Source organism: Lycium ferocissimum, unplaced genomic scaffold, assembly GCF_029784015.1.
Source record: "Lycium ferocissimum isolate CSIRO_LF1 unplaced genomic scaffold, AGI_CSIRO_Lferr_CH_V1 ctg16166, whole genome shotgun sequence".
In the NCBI taxonomy this organism is placed as follows: Eukaryota; Viridiplantae; Streptophyta; class Magnoliopsida; order Solanales; family Solanaceae; genus Lycium; species Lycium ferocissimum.
In genome coordinates, this window is record NW_026716456.1 from 1 (window position 1) to 16,958 (window position 16,958).

General features: G+C 38.5%; 1 protein-coding gene across 1 annotated transcript; it reads left to right on the forward strand.

Annotated features, from left to right (window-relative positions):
• Nucleotides 1-7,001: 7,001 nt before the first annotated feature.
• On the forward strand, nt 7,002-7,829 carry LOC132042559 (extensin-like). The gene has a single exon (XM_059433084.1). It carries the CDS (start codon nt 7,002-7,004, stop codon nt 7,827-7,829), a length of 828 nt encoding a protein of 275 aa, XP_059289067.1.
• The last annotated feature ends 9,129 nt before the right edge of the window (nt 7,830-16,958 follow it).

Sequence of the window (16,958 nt, forward strand, 5' to 3'; positions counted from 1 at the left end):
ACGGAGTAAAATTCCAATTCTTCAAAGTCTCTCCTGGTTCGACACCCCAGATGGTCGGTGTCTTGGTGTTGTGAGTAGTTGTAAAAGTAACCTTCATTGGTACTTGTCTTTGGACTGTTTCCACGGGAGCAACAAAGGTTGATGACGTACCCTTTTCCACCTTTCCAATTGGCATAACGGTTCCTTTCAAATCCCTATCTTCCTCAACAGTTATCATATTCACATTGGCATTTTCGTGAGTAGGTAAATATTGACACCCAATTTCGTCCCTCCTTTTTAATTTATTAGGCTTCTAAAATTATTAATAAAATAAATATTTTATTTTCACTACCATTTTGTTATGTCTACTACTATTAATAGCGTTACTATTTTTTTTTTACTATCATTTGTACTGGTTAAATTAATTATAAATCAATACTTTAGTAAATCCTTTACTTTCTACATATTAATCACTAATCGCCTTCATATAATATATGTTGTACTAGTTACTAATTATTAAATTAGAAGCCCAAAAGTGATTAAAATGAAGGAGAAAGAATCTATATTTTCAGCCAAAATGACTGAGCCCAATCAAGCCCACCATCCCTTAATAATTCAAAGGCTCGTTACCCATTACAACTCACCCGATCCAGCCCATTTCCCCTACTTCATCAGCTAAGCCCATAATCTTTTTTTTCTTCTAAACCTAACCCCTTCAACCGCCGCACCTCTCTTCCCTCTCTCTCTCTCTCTCTCTTCCCTCTTTCTCTTTCACTCCGTTTTCTCCTCTTTCCTTCAGCCATTTTTAGCCAAGCTTCTCCCTTTCAACGTCGTTAGATCCGTCTCCCACCATTTCCATACAAAACATCCCTATATCTGATTCGCTTACGTTTGATATGTCGTTGACTAGAGGTGGCAAAATGGGTTAAAAATATGGTTATCCGCCCGATCCAACCCATTTTAAATGGGTTGGATACCCTATCCATTTAATATGGGTCCAATATGAGTCAACCCATATTATCCACTTAAAATATGGGTAAATTAACGGGTAAAATGGATAAACCCACAACATATAGAGTGTGTTTGGTATGAAGGAAATGTTTTCAATTTTCCCATGTTTGGTTGGTCAAAATGTTTTGGAAAATATTTTCTCTAGAAAACAAGTTCCTTAACCACCCCCTCCTACCCCCACCCCACCACCCCCCACTACCTCCCTCCCCACCCCTATAACCACCCAGCCCACCCCCTACCCCTATTACCACCTACCCCCAACCCTTACCTCTCACCTCCCTACCACCACCCCTATCTCTCAACTTTGCAGAACTAGACATTTTGTGAAAGTAGTAACTTTCAAAAGTAGCAACTTTGCAAAAGTAATCACATTACAAAAGTAGCCGCTTTTTCAAAATATTACTTATAAAAAAGTAGCTACTTTTCAAAAATAGTCGTTTTGCAAAAGTATTCACTTAAGAAAATAGTCACTTTGTAAAAGTAGTCACTCTACTTTTAGAAAATAGCCACTTTGTGAAAGTAGATACTTTTTAAAAATAGTCACTTTTTTAAAGTAGTCAATTTTCATGAATAGTCATTTTGTGAAAGTAGTTACTTTAAAAACTAACTGCTTTGCAAAAGTAGCCATTTTTTAAAATAGCTTCTTTGTGAAAGTATTAAAATAACCATTTTTGAAATGTGCCATTTCCAAGATAGTGGTCAATTTTGTAAAGTAGCCATTTTTTAAAGTGACACAAAAATGGCTACTTTTGTAAAGTGGCCATTTTTTGAAAAATGACAAAAAAGTTGCTTATTTTTGCAAATTTGCATTTTCGGTCGTTTTCCAAGAAATAAATTTTTGCAAAAATAACCATGTTTATGTCACTTTATAAAAATGGTCAATTTACAAAAATAGCCATTTTTTGTCACTTTTAAAAAATGGCTAGTTTACAAACATAGTTACTTTTTGGGGTTGTCTTCAAAGTACAAAGTAGTCATATATGAAATAGACGCTTTGGGAGAGGGGTGGGTGAGGGTTGGGCGGAGCGGTGGTGTGGGATAGGATGGAGTTGGGATGGGCAGGTGAAGATGAAGTGCGTTAGGGTGATCGTTGGGGCCGGGATTTGGTTGGGGAGTGGGTGGTGGGGGGTGGGGTTGGGTGGATATTTTCCAAAATTTTTTTTCTTTGAGGTCGTGTCATTGAAAAGGTTCGAAGTTCTATTCTTCCGACAAATGTTGAGGTGCAGCTATGTACTAGGGATTGGATTTGTGGACAAAATGGTAAATTAATCTTCTCCATATTGGCTACATGAAGCCAACATCTTTGAAGTAGCTTTGGATAATATGGATATCCATATTATCCGACGGGTAACCCATTTTTTAACCGTGTTAAATATGGGCGGGTCGGGTAACTGATCCGTTTTTTGTCAACCCATTTTCGACCCGACCCATATCCGACTCGAACCACCCGTTTGCCACCCCTATCGTTGACAGAGAAAGGGGTTTCCATTTTTCACCTCAAACACAATAGATTCTTCAAGACCAGAGGAAATCGGTCCTTTTGAGGAAATCTGACCAAATCACGTGGATGGGTTACAAACTCGTCCAAAACCCATCCAACGTTCGAATTTCAAAACAAGTTTGACTAGATTTGAACTTTAAGTTTCAACATCCCGCCCAAAAACAAAAACCCTAGAACTTCTAGCTATAAAAAGGCCTTGAACATTCTGCAAAAGGGGGGACATTTTTTTTGGAAAATTGTTTCTTTTGATAAACGGATTTCCCTTTTTTTTTTTTAACAAGAATCTACTGTTTCGGTTGATATCAAATTTTCGATTCGAAATACTTTTTTCGAGTTCGGGTTCATCGTGTTCGAGTGTAGATTCGAGGCCTCGACGCCTTAGTTCACTGCACCAACAAAGGTCAGTGTGTTCGTTTTTCGAATCTAAGGGTTTCTGATGTCTTCGTGTATGTTGTTGTTTCAGTCGGCCTAATTCCAGTTTAGCTTGTGATTCGTGTAGCGAAAAATATGTTCTTTAAAGAGTTTCTTTCAAGATAGAGATCACGTTTTAGGTATCAATCGGTTCTATATTTGTGTCTAAATCTAGTCGATCACCTTATTTTTTACATTTTAACTGACGAAGCCGTGGCTTAATGTGTTGTGGATGTCTCGTTAGTTTCATGTTAATTGCTTTCGTGTTTCGACGTTATAAAAAAATACGCAGCAGAATCTCAGTTGATCATTGATTCAAATCGACATCCTATGTTCATTTCTTTCCGTTAAAAATCATATGTTAAACTATTTTTTAATCGTTGTCCTGTTTTCTTTTAAAAAAATCATGTGATGCGGCGAGTTCGTTTCTAGCTGTATAGACTATTAGATGCTCAACCAAATGTGTTTTGCTATGTGTATATTGGGAGGGTATCGTTGGCTTCCTCGTGTTTCATGTTTCGAACGTAGAGTTGAGAATTCGAAAGATGTCGCTTGTCGGTTTCGATGCTTTGAAGTTCTCCGTGCCACCATTCTTGTGGATTTGATTGTTAGTCTACATTTTATGTTTCAGGATATGAATTCCTAACTGGTAGTTTAATTATTGAGAATTAAGTTCGTTCTTTCTTATGTTGTGGTTTTTCGGAATCATGTCCCGTGTGTCCATTACTCATGCTATGCGTAAATATGTTGTGCTATAGATAGATGAATTAAAATCATGTGTTGGATATGTTTTCTCTTATATGTGTTATTAAACTTTTCACACACTCCTAAAATCATGACATTAGGACTCACGTAGTTTTAAAGCGTGTCCGTAAACTTTGCTAATGTTTTTTCGGTGTCATTGCGTGGAAGAGTTAATTTTAACATGTGGTTTGGTTGTATATATAATAGGATCTGATTTCTGAAAACGCAATAAAAGACAACTGCCATTTGATATGATAGGTTGAGTTTTAGTTATTCTTTCCATTGTTTGTTTGAGACAGTTGAATTTAACAACCATGAGTTTCTAATTATGTCTTTGAACCACGCACTAATTGAACTAATTGATAAAAGCCTGGTACCGTCTCTACATTTTGAAAGCGTTTAAACGCGTTAAGTAAAAGTAAACGTGTCTCTCTGTGCGGATCCGATTGTTGATTTATGGGTAGATATACGGGGGTGTGCCGAATATATTAGATATATACGGTCTTGCGTACGCGAAAGATAAGGAACTTGCATATTTAGTATAAGTCAAGTATATCACTAACATAAGTATAGATTTTGTAATCTATGTATGCAGTTTGGGTTAAGTCTCTTTCGGCTATTTACTGTAGGACCCCTTATGTGCTAAGCTTCGGTTATGTTTCGGCCATTCGAATTGGTTTTAAGTGTTTATTTGACGTGGGCTTTCTTTGTATCGTTTGAATTGGTTTAAGGCCTTCCCCTTTCTTCCCGTCTCTATTTCGTTTTCCTCTTGTATACACAATACATATAAAAACCACTTGTTTGTTTTGGATGTTGAAATTATTTTGTTAAGTTAGCATGTCAAGGATCGTTTCTTGTTTGCTATTTACGTGATATCTTATATTTGTTTTTGCTATTCGCTTTCTCTTTTATTTGAAGAACAAGTCTTGTGAATCTTTATTCCACTAATCCTTTCCTTTTATTTTTTGCATGACCTCCGCGTACGAGTCCGAGGGACTCGTCATCTCCCGCATTCGGTGTTGGGCCAAGGCCCAACGAAATTTTCCTCTCGTGTCCAGCTCATCCGCATTAGTACAACAAAAATAAAAGATTTTGGGCCGGAGCCCAATAACAGCTACAGACCGCGACTTGTACCCCCCAAAATAGGCTGATCCATTTGATTCGATTTACGCTGTTTTATTTTCTTTGTGTATTCGATTGCTTGGCTAACATTTTGTCTTATTTTGTTTCCTTAGTTTTGGGTGAACCATAGCGGAATTAGTGGGATTAATTCTAGTATAATAGGTAGTGGATCAGAAATTCCATACATTCATTTTCTTCCTTTGATACTAAAATTATTGATAGTATCTATAATATTTATTTTGATTAAACAATTGATTTTCAAAATGGCATGACTATATATTTTGAGCTAAAGAGATTCGTGACTTATTCTTGACATCTTCGAAATTTAGGATGTCGTTAATGTGCAAATAGGAATCCAAACATATCTTGTATACAATTTTTCAAGATTCATCATATTATACATATTTTGGGCCGAATATTGTTGAACAAAGTTAGTAAAAAGAGAAAAAACTCTATCACCTTTTGCGTTTTATTTATAAAATAAGTCTAGATTTTCTACATATAATGTAATTTCATTTCAAGTTCAAATTGGCTAAGTCTTCTCTTAAAAAGTTTCTATTTATATGCAAATCGTTATATTTTGCAAGTCTCGTTTTTAAAATAACACTATTATTTAAGGCATAGCCGTATTTATAGTTTATTTTAAGCAACATTTGAAGCCTCTTTTGTGCAAATCTTTCTACAAGTTTTATTTAAAATAGCATGTTTATATTTCTATTATAACCTTAGAAATACTTATAAGAATATTTTCTTAAATATTATGAAATATTACATCTACATTCTTAGCCTAATTAACTATAAGTCTGGTCGGTTAACCATTGTCAATGGAATCTAGAGGATGCCTAATACTTTTCCTCTAGGCTATTTGAACCCGTACCTAGAATCTTTTTGGTTTGTAAACTTTAAAATAAAATAAACTTTAGATAATTACTTTAATTACCTTAGGTGTCCTAATTCACCATAAATAATTAGGTGGTGACTCCATGACTTTAAATAACCCCGGAATTACCGGAATGTTATAAACTATTTTGACTTCGGTTAAAATAGGATATGACAGCTTGGCGACTCTGCTGGGAACTACTTAGGTTCTAACCATAACGGACTTAGTTTTAAATAGGCTTTGTGTGTTTGTTTATTACTTTATTTGTTGATTGACTGTTTTCACACGCTATTGACTGTTTGTATGATATAAACTGTTTATGTGTTACTTGCTTTGATAAAACTGTCATTCCGTTTCATTTTGCTCCACTCCTGAAAAATTCATACATATTCACACACTTAAAGCGGTTTCGCGGTTCGCGGCCGTGCACTACTAAAACACCTTTTAGTCGGATTGATCTTGTGGATTTAGTCGATCGGCGGTGCAGTCGACAGCCACGGACTTTCCACTCTCGAGTTGTCCACTTGGGGGAACCTTGTGTCGTAGGAAGCCAACTCTTAGTCAGCCTAAGATAGAGCTAAACCAATCCCTTTTATTAGAGCATACATTTCATAACCTAGGAGACTTAATACCCAAGGCGTATTAAGCCCATTAGATGACTTTACCCAAACGTCCAAGTGGGTTCACGACCCCATGTGACACTAATTATACTTTGTGTGCATGTTTGAAGGATAACTGTGCCTAAATATTGACTGTTTGCTTTAATTAATTAAACTTTAGGAGGGAGGAAACGACTAACATTTTTATGGCAGGTATGGATTTGCATTGGAGTACAACAAGTGACGGAGATCAAGGACACCACAAAATGGAGCTTTACGTTTAGATATAGGAAATTGCATTTACTTTACTTAGATTAGGAAAACTTTATGTTGTATTCATTCGGTATGTAATAAATACTGCATTACTTTGTACTTTATTTTCGGGAATTAGTATTTGTTTAATTAATCAAAAGCAACGGGATGACATATTATGGCACACTTTACCCTTCAAACAAACGTTAGGCCTACCTCTGGCACAAAGAGGTCACATGCATAATTAGGACGCGTTATTGTTTGATATATTCGTGTGACGACTTGTTTGACTTTACTTGGGGACTTATTTGCTACATAACTTGCTTGACTTTATGTGATCATAAAACTAATATCATTTGCATTGTTTATGTTTCCTTATTTTTATTCCCAAAAGAGTTGATTCGTGTTGACACTCGAGCTGGCCGACCACCCTTACCTCACAAGGTCGAAGACGTCATCACTACCTCGACGTACCTGGGTTGAGCAAGGAAAAGAAATTAGCATGACTGATCCAGCCGCATCCGTTTCAACTGGTTTGAAAAATATTGTGATCTCTAGCGATCCTCCCGAGACTTCTGAACATAGAAATACTATGCAACATGACGAACATATCGCCCGTCTGACTCAAGAGATTGAGGACCTACGTGGCGAACTGAATCGGGTTAGGGACCTGACCAATTTATCTGTTACACTCCAAAGTGCACCTCCTGAACCTAGAATTGTCGCACCAAACCCACCCCGTTTTCCATCACTTGAATCTCCAGTCCCTGAACACTTTCCTCCCCAAAATAATGCACCCACCAACAACAACTTTCCTCTACCAAATCCATCATCCGTCTATACTCCTCTACAAAGTCAACCACCCACCCACGTTACCTGTACTCCTCCACAAAATCAACCACCTACCTATAATACTTACGCTACTCCTAATCCACCACCCGTCAACCCACCAAATCAATCACAAGTTCACACTCCTTATATTCCGTTACCTACCAATACTAATCCACTACCTACAACTACTCCTCTGAATCCACCAAACCAACTACCTACAAACACCATTTATAACACACCACCTCCAATCCAAAACACTCCCACCGCCCAAACTTATCTAACCAAGCATATACAAGGGGCACATTTTGCCACTCCTAACACGCAATATATTCCTCCGGTATATGCAGCGAAAACACAAGCTTATACCAATCTGGAAGAATCAGGTTCCAGCCGAAGTAGATCAATACGAGGAAATGGAGAAAGAGGCAAAAGCAAACGATACATTGCTAAAAGAGATCCACAATCTCAAAGAAGCAATGAGAAACCTTCAAGTTGCTAGGGGAACTAAGAGTGTAGAATACGAGGATCGTGGTGTTTTCGACGTCGATTTGCCCGTAGGCTACAAACCGCCGAAATTCGATACTTTCAATGGAACCAGCGATCCTCATACACACTTAAGGGCTTATTGTGACAAATTGGTTGGAGTAGGTAGAGACCAGAACATAAGGATGAGCTATTCATCAGGAGCTTATCTGGTGAGGCCCTTAATTGGTATACACAACAGGACGTCCGTAAATGGCGTGGTTGGAATGACATGGCCCAAGACTTTATGGACCGGATTCGCTTTCAACACCGACATCACACTGGGACGTAGTCTATATGACTAAGTTAACCAAGAAGTCAACCGAGTCGTTCCGCGAGTATCGTTGCGTTGGAGGTCGGCGACTGTGGTTCAACCCACGATGAATGACGGAGAGAAATGATTGCTACTTTCATTGAATGCCAGCCGGCATATTTTATGAGAAAATGATAGGTATGATGGGACGAAATTCTGACGAAGTTGTCGAATGGGAGAAGCCTTAGAAGAGGGCATCCAAATCGGGGAAAAAATTCAGATCTTCGCTTTGCAAGTGAACAAGGCTATTCAATCCGGTTCTATCAGTGGGACTAAAAAGAAAAAAGCGAGTCTTGTTGCGGTCATGAATGTCCAAGGACATAAGCCAAGCCAAGTAAGGGCTAGAAATGAAGTTGTGATTGTTTATGGATTATGGAAGAAGTGCGTGTGACTTTATTATGGTTCCTTTATTGGTAAGAATGATATTGTTAATATGTAGGTTATAAATATAATGCATGAACTTGAAAGAGAGACATTTGTTTGAAAAAGCGTAAGTTGGGTTGTATGGCAAAGGTTATTAATGTTGGAAAGCGTCTTGAATTGATTGTTGATATTGTTGGTATAATTGTTGGTATCTTTATTGATAATGTGACCGAGTTCCATTCTCGGATTTGTTGTTGATGATTTGGGCCGAGTTAGATTCTCGGGGATGGTGTATTTACGGGGAATCGCGAAATTTCGAGATCATAAGTGAATTTATTTGAAAAATCAAGACAAGTGTGCTTAGTAATGAATCTAATGGTTGCATCAATTTTCTTGAATGTAGAATAGCGGTAGCGAGCTTGGACAATTAAGCGTAGCTAGTTGGTCGTGAGACAGGTATGTTAAGGCTCGTCCTTTTTCCTTCTATGGCATGAATCATACGTTGCGATTTTATAAATGCTCCCATAACGTCCTTATTTTTCAAAAGTTAAAAGTTATGATTTCAAAGCATGATTTCCTTCCTAAAAGTTATGAATGTTTTCCAACATATTCATTTTTCTCCAAAATCCAAGTTTTACGATTTTTGAAAGTTTTTATGACCAAAACAACGACTATGATTTTATGATGACAATGATGATGCCAGACATGAGAAAATGACTAGGACGAATATGTCAAGGATATGTTCTTACCATGAATACGACGATATGAAATGTTAAGCTACTTTTGGATAATGACTATTTTAAAAGTTTCAAAGTATATGAAATGATATGTTATGACCCTGTTTTATGTTTTCCGTGATGTTATCCTTGATTGATAGTCTCGCTTTATAATTGTTCCTTCAAAGTGAGACAAAGCGCCCATGATTATTCCATACCGTAATCGGAGGCTACCGACCTTACGTCACTCCGATAGATACATGATTTTCTTTGGGCTCTCTGCATGCTTATATGATATATGTATATGATATGTATATGATATGGGGGATATGGGGAAGGGAGACATGTTGCGCTATAAGACGCATTGCCACACAGTCGGTGGCGTTATCATCCGGACGCGGGATGCCGGACGCGGATACATGGGGGAGCCGACGTATTCGGCGCTATGATATGATATGTTCTATTTTCATATGTATACGAAAAAGAAATGTTTTCAAAGGAAAGGATAAGCATGCATGGCCTCCGCCCTAGGCGGCATTTACATGTACAGGTTACTCTTCTTTCTCATGACATGTTCTAAGTTTCCATATGGTTACTATTCATATTTATATCCCTTACTATGTTATTGTTTATGCCTTACATACTCAGTACATTGCTCAACCGACGCCCTTTTGTGGGCGCTGCGTTTCATGCGCGCGCAGTACACTCGTACAAGTAAGAGCTATTGCGAGAAGACGTTCCAGCGGAGTTGGTAGACTCCATTTGTGCACGGAGTGCTGCCGAGTCGATTATATGTCTTTGTGCGATTTGTTCGAAGTTAGAGACTTTGCGGACAAAGTCGTGGGTCTAGAGTGTCGGCTTTAAAAAAAGGATTCCACTAGTTGATGTGTTTTTATCATACATTATGTTACGAGCCTTTATGTTTACGAATCGTGTTTAATTTGAGAAACGATGAAAAGATTTTGAAAATTTTACTATGTATTTTACTTTCATTTGATTTAAGAATCCAAAGAGAATATGTGTGTAATAAGAGTCCGAGAGGTTCGCTCGGCTCCGAACATGGGGTCGGGTGCCCATCACACCCTAGTAAGATCGGGGTGTGACAAAGTGGTATCGAGCGAGGTCGGTCTAGGGTTGTCCGTAAAGTCGTGTCGTGGGTAGAGTCCTGTTTATGGGTGTGAAGCCGGCCACATTTATAAAAAGGAGGCTACGGGGCATCTAGGAATTGTTGACCTTCTTTCGTCCTATGATCGTGCGATAGAGCCAAGTCTAGGAAAATGGAATCTCCTATACGGGTTTTATCTACGACGGAAGAAAGTGAGAAGCGATACGGAAAGTTAAGACGAGTATTGATGTTACGTCACATTAAATCGGGGGCTACGATGGCCGAGATGTGTCGTATACATATGTAATACCTATAAGGTATTGTTAATATTTGCGTGTACGGAGATTTGAATAGTGAGAATGATAAAGGAGGCCCTACCGTAATGGGTACGTCTAGAGAAAAAGCGCGGAAAGGAAATACGATAAACAGGCAATAAGTGAGATGCGACGTTTCAGAAAGGTTATGGATTTGGCATGGCGATGAAGGTGCGATCACTACCCTCGGGAATCTGGAGGCCCAGGACCGGAAATAGTCGTACACACAAGTGGGAGGTGAACATTGGGAACCGAAAAGGGTAAAACAGTAATTGTAAAAGAAGGATGTGTTACGAAAATGTCCCGGAATCTGTAAGGCTTCAATTTTCCCCAGATCAGGTAATAAAGGTCATGTGAGAGAGCGGACGCGATTATAGCAGCATTAAGGCACCGGATTCCACCAAAGTTTCGAGGTTAAGCGTGCTCAGCTGGGAGCAATTTCAGGATGGGTGACCCCCTGGGAAGTATCCCAGAAATTCTACATATTCGACATAAGAAACAAATGAGAAGTTAGGGTAGCCTAAGGGAAACTAGAGCATATGGGATGGTTGGAGACCATAAGAAGACGCATAGGACGAGGCAGATATGCTCGGTGAAGAGACAGGAAGTGCATCACAGCCCTAGAAATAGGATAGGCTTGAACAGTGTTTGGAAATATTTTGTGGGTTAGTTGATAGTAATTATATATATATATATATGAAGGTGTAGGATATCCCATATATGATTGTATCGGTGGACATGTGAGTCCCAGCAATCGAAGCTACGATATAAAAAGCATCAACCGAGCAAGGGTACCGAAGATCGAGTAACCGCAAGAATAAATGGTACAAGTGCTGCAAAGTAAGTCGTTATTATTTCACTATAGGTTGAGATTGGAAATTCTAGTATAACGATATTTGGAGAAGAAAAGAGTGAGTACATGGAAAATGAAGAGATCAAAGTGACGGAAGAAAGAGAAAGGTAAGGAACCTCGATAAGTGAAGCTCCCGAGAAAAACTACCGGCAAAACACGAGGCTATTGGGGAAAGGACTCAAAATAAGCATGTGAAAGGGGATAGAGTGTGGTAAAAGAAGACAGGAGAGGAATGTATGGGATTCGAGAACTAATTGCTATAAGTGAGGCTAAAAGAATAGTAACCGTGACAAGGAAATGTGAAGTAAGAAAAGGAATGACTAAGTTTAGTGGCGGTGTTATAAGACTTCGGTATTGAAAGGTATATAAAGGTAATGGGTCGACATTGTCGAGTGGAAGTTGAAGGTGTGGGATAAGAATTCATGTGAAGTCTGAAGGATTTGATCTTAGCGGAAACAGAATAAATGGAGGGAACGTGCATAGGAGACCGCTCGGTGATAGCATCATAAATATAGTTAATGACCCGATAAATAAGGATGAAGAGAAAAAAAAATTTGTAAGGATTCTGTGCTAAGGGCAAGACAACATGGACGCACAGCTGCAACGAGAAGGTGTAGTTAAGGAAAATTTCGAGCAAGTGAGTCAAACAAGGGAAAGGACGAATAGTGGACGAAAGAGTATGGAAAAGGGGACAAAATGATGACATAGGCAGAAAGTAAAAGAAAAACGTGGGATAAGAAGTTTCGATATGTTATGTGCAGAGTTGGAAAGAGAGACGAGGAATAAGGTATAAACAAAGACTCCATAAAAAGGACTGTCGGCATATAAGGAACCCCTTAAAGGGGGGGAGAACATATTGTAGGCTTTAAGTCCAAATGAAGGAAACTCATTGCTAGGGTCTAAAGCATATCGGCCTATCAAGTGAATACAGGAAGGAAATAGGAAGGAGTTGGTGCAGTGGATTAGGAAACCTATGACACGAAATGAGGACTCGTGTAAAGACCGAGGAGTTCGATCATAAGAGAAATAAGGTAAAAGTTAAGGAGTGAGCATGAAGGAAAGGACAGTTATGAAAGGAACCCCCCGAGGTGCTACGAGACCCCATAAGATCAGTTAAACATTCGAGGACGAATGTTCTAAAGGGGGGGAGGATGTTATGACCCGTATTTCGTACGTTTGGATAATTCGGGACAATTGCGAGAAGTTAAAGGCAAGACTACTTCTAAAATTATCTCAATGCACAAGTTGTTTATGAGTATTGTTTATGAATATTATTAGTAGGGGAAATATTGGAAAAGGCTAAGGATAAAAAGGGAAGTTCATAAGGAAGTGGATGGAAATATGGAGGAAGGCTAGGGGCAAATTTGGAACTAAGGGAAATGATTTTCATGAATTAAAGGAAAAATTTCTAGAAATTTCAAGAAAAGGGGTCACTTGGCCGTGGACCCCACTCCCAAAAACTTGGCCAAATTAATTCAAGCCAAGCATAGGGACATATGTCTAATTACCATTAGAGGGGACCAAGTGTATATATGTGGAAAAAGATGACAAGTTGCCATAATATTCATCTTTTATGCATGGAAATTTCTAAAATTTTGGAGAGAAAGAATAAGGCCATATGTTTATATTCTTATCCTTGAGGGGCTTAAAAATAAATATGGATAAATTATGAAGAAAAATAGGATAAATAAGACATAAGTGTCTTCATCTTTTAGAAAGATGAAGAAGTTGGAAAGAAAGAAAAAGGGTGAAGGGCCTATTCGGCCATATTGAGTGGAGGAAAAGCCTTGAGAAAAATTTGTTCAAAAATTATTCTCCTACTAATTGGAAGGTCTCTAGCAAAGTGGAGTACTTATTGGAGCAAGAAAAACACTTATTCTTGTAATTCACAATTCTAGCCAAGAAGGAAGATGAGTAGAAAAGGTAAGAATTCAATCTCCTTTTATATGTTATGAATGGTTTTGTATGTTGTGGTATGTGGAAATGACTGAAATTTATAAAAATATGGATGTGGAGATTGTGGCCGTGCATGTGTAGTATTGGCCGTGTGTGTATGTTGTATTGTGTAAATTAGATTGAATTAATTCTATGTAGTATGTTGGTTGTTGTCGTAACGTATGGAAAAGATGGAAAATTCATGAAAATATGTATGTAGTGTTGTGGCCGAGAATGGTGAAGTTTTGGCAAGCTATGATGAATTAATTTCATTTGATATTCCGAGCTCTTGATGTCGTTGTGGATTCTATGATGAAAAATGAGAATTTAAGGGCTAGAAATGAAGTTGTGATTGTTTATGGATTATGGAAGAAGTGCGTGTGACTTTGTTATGGTTCCTTATATTGGTAAGAATGATATTGTTAATATGTAGGTTATAAATATAATGCATGAACTTGAAAGAGAGACATTTGTTTGAAAAAGCCGTAAGTTGGGTTGTATGGCAAAGGTTATTAATGTTGGAAAGCGTCTTGAATTGATTGTTGATATTGTTGGTATAATTGTTGGTATCGTTATTGATAATGTGGCCGAGTTCCATTCTCGGATTTGTTGTTGATGATTTGGGCCGAGTTAGATTCTCGGGGATGGTGTATTTACAGGGGAGATGCTGTCGAAATTTCGGCAGATCATAAGTGAATTTATTTGAAAAATCAAGACAAGTGTGCTTAGTAATGAATCTAATGGTTGCATCAATTTTCTTGAATGTAGAATAGCGGTAGCGAGCTTGGACAATTAAGCGTAGCTAGTTGGTCGTGAGACGAGTATGTTAAGGCTCGTCCTTTTTCTTTGAAGAATTTGGCTTCTATGGCATGAATCATACGTTGCGATTTTATAAATGCTCCCATAACGTCCTTATTTTTCAAAAGTTAGAAGTTATGATTTCAAAGCATGATTTCCTTCCTAAAAGTTATGAATGTTTTCCAACATATTCATTTTTCTCCAAAATCCAAGTTTTACGATTTTTGAAAGTTTTTATGACCAAAACAACGACTACGATTTTGTGATGACAATGATGATGCGGACATGAGAAAATGACTAGGACGAATATGTCAAGGATATGTTGTTACCATGAATACGACGATATGAAATGTTAAGCTATTTTTGGATAATGACTATTTTAAAAGTTTCAAAGTATATGAAATGATATGTTATGACCCTGTTTTATGTTTTCCCGTGATGTTATCCTTGATTGATGGTCTCGCTTTATAATTGTTCCTTCAAAGTGAGACAAAGCGTCCATGATTATTCTATACAGTAATCGGAGGCTACCGACCTTACGTCACTCCGATAGATACATGATTTCTTTGGGCTCTCCTACTTATATGATATATGTATATGATATGTATATGATATGGGGGATATGGGGAAGTTGGAGACATGTTGCGCTATAAGACGCATTGCCACGGGTCGGTGGCGTTATCATCCCGACGCGGGATGCCCGGACGCGGGATACATGGGGGAGCCGACGTATTCGGCGCTATGACATGATATGATCTATTTTCATATGTATACGAAAAAGAAATGTTTTGAAAGGAAAGGATAAGCATGCATGGCCTCCGCCCTGAAATGGCGGCATTTACATGTACGTGTTACTCTTCTTTCTCATGACATGTTCTATGCTTCCATATGGTTACTATTCATACTTATATCCCTTACTATGTTATTGTTTATGCCTTACATACTCATTACATTGCTCGTACTGACGCCCCTTTTTGTGGGCGCTGCGTTTCATGCCGCGCAGGTACACTCAGACAAGTAAGAGCTATTGCGAGATAGACGTTCCGGCGGAGTTGGTAGACTCCATTTGTACCTGGAGTGCGAGTCGGGATTATATGTCTTTGTGCGGTTTGTTCGAAGTTAGAGACTTTGCGGACGAGAGTCGTGGGTCTAGAGTGTCGACTTTAAAAAGGGTTCCACTAGTTGATGTGTTTTTATCATACATTATATTACGAGCCCTTTTATGTTTACGGATCGTGTTTAATTTGAGAAACGACGAAAAGATTTTGAAAATCTCACTATGTATTTTACTTCCATTTGATTTAAGTTAATCCAAAGAGAATATGTGTGTAATAAGAGTCCGAGGGTTCGCTCGGCTCCGAATATGGGGTCGGGTGCCCATCACACCCTAGTAAGATCGGGGTGTGACATAAGGCCCGTTCAAACACTGACATCAAAAATACCCGTAATTACACTCGGTTCGCTGAACCCTTGGCTCAATTGTTCGAAAGATTGAAAGCAGCAGGCGTGATACTACCAATTGAAGGGAAAATTCCCGATCCTATTCCAAGATGGTTTGATGGTTCCAAACCGTGCTTACCACTCGGGAGTCGGCGGACATGACACCGAGGATTGCTATGGCCTCAAAAAACAAAATTGAAGCCTTGATTAAAGAAGGAGCGATCCCAACTTACCGGAGCTCGACCAATGTGGACAACAACCCTCTACCTACTCATGAAAATGCCAACGTGAACATGATCAACGGCCAAGACGATGGAGATTTGGGAAAAGCCATCATACCATCAACCTTTATCGCTTCCGCGGGAACAAACCAAAAACAAGCACCAGTGAAGATTGTTACTACAACTAGTCACAACACCGAGACACCGACCATCTGGGGTGCCGAACCAGGAGAAACTCGAAGAATCGGACTTGTACTCCGTCCACAGTTCGTAGGAGTCTTGGTAGATTGAAATGTAGTGAACTTTTGAGATAGCACAATTCTAAAATTGAGGCTTAAATTGTGCCCTAAAACTTTTGTTGTTTCGCCTCATCTTTTGGAAGCTAAAATTGCACAATCTATGAATGCATTTTACGATTTTCTCTAACTGTCTATTTATTATTTTCTACTTTATTTATCAAATTTGCCAACTGTACGATTGTGACACAAAACGAACGAATGAACCAAGTACACCTCGAGGGAATAACAAAGAAATTAGAAGACAAGATTCCAATTGGAAGAAAGCAAATAGCCAATAGGTGATGACATAGCTTCGAAAGCTAGCTATCAGTCAGGAAAATCAAAAGTACGACATTAGATTAGACAACCTAGTTTGCAACCTTTCCTTTAAAACAGTACGAACTACGCTGACCTGATTCCTGTGGTGGGATACGTAGGCAGCCCACATAGGGTTCGGTTGCATTATAACAGAAAGTCCAAAAATCCTTATACAAGGAGAACTACAAATGGCCTGATTCCCTCGGCGGGATTCGTAGACTATCAACATACTGGTCAAACATATTTAGGTAAAAAGCCAACAAACTTTTATCATTTTACGTAACAGAACTACGCCGACCTGATTCCCTCGGCGGGATACGTAGGCAGCCCACATAGGGTTCGGTTGCATTACAAAAAAAAATAAAAAAAATCCAAAAGCCTTATAATTTGGATTCGTAGGCTATCAACATACGGGACAGTCGTATTTAGTAAAAAATCCAACAAACATTTTA

Coding starts and splice junctions, on each gene's coding strand:
- LOC132042559 (XM_059433084.1), top strand. CDS start 7,002: ATGACTGATCCAGCCGCATCCGTTTCAACTGGTTTGAAAAATATTGTG.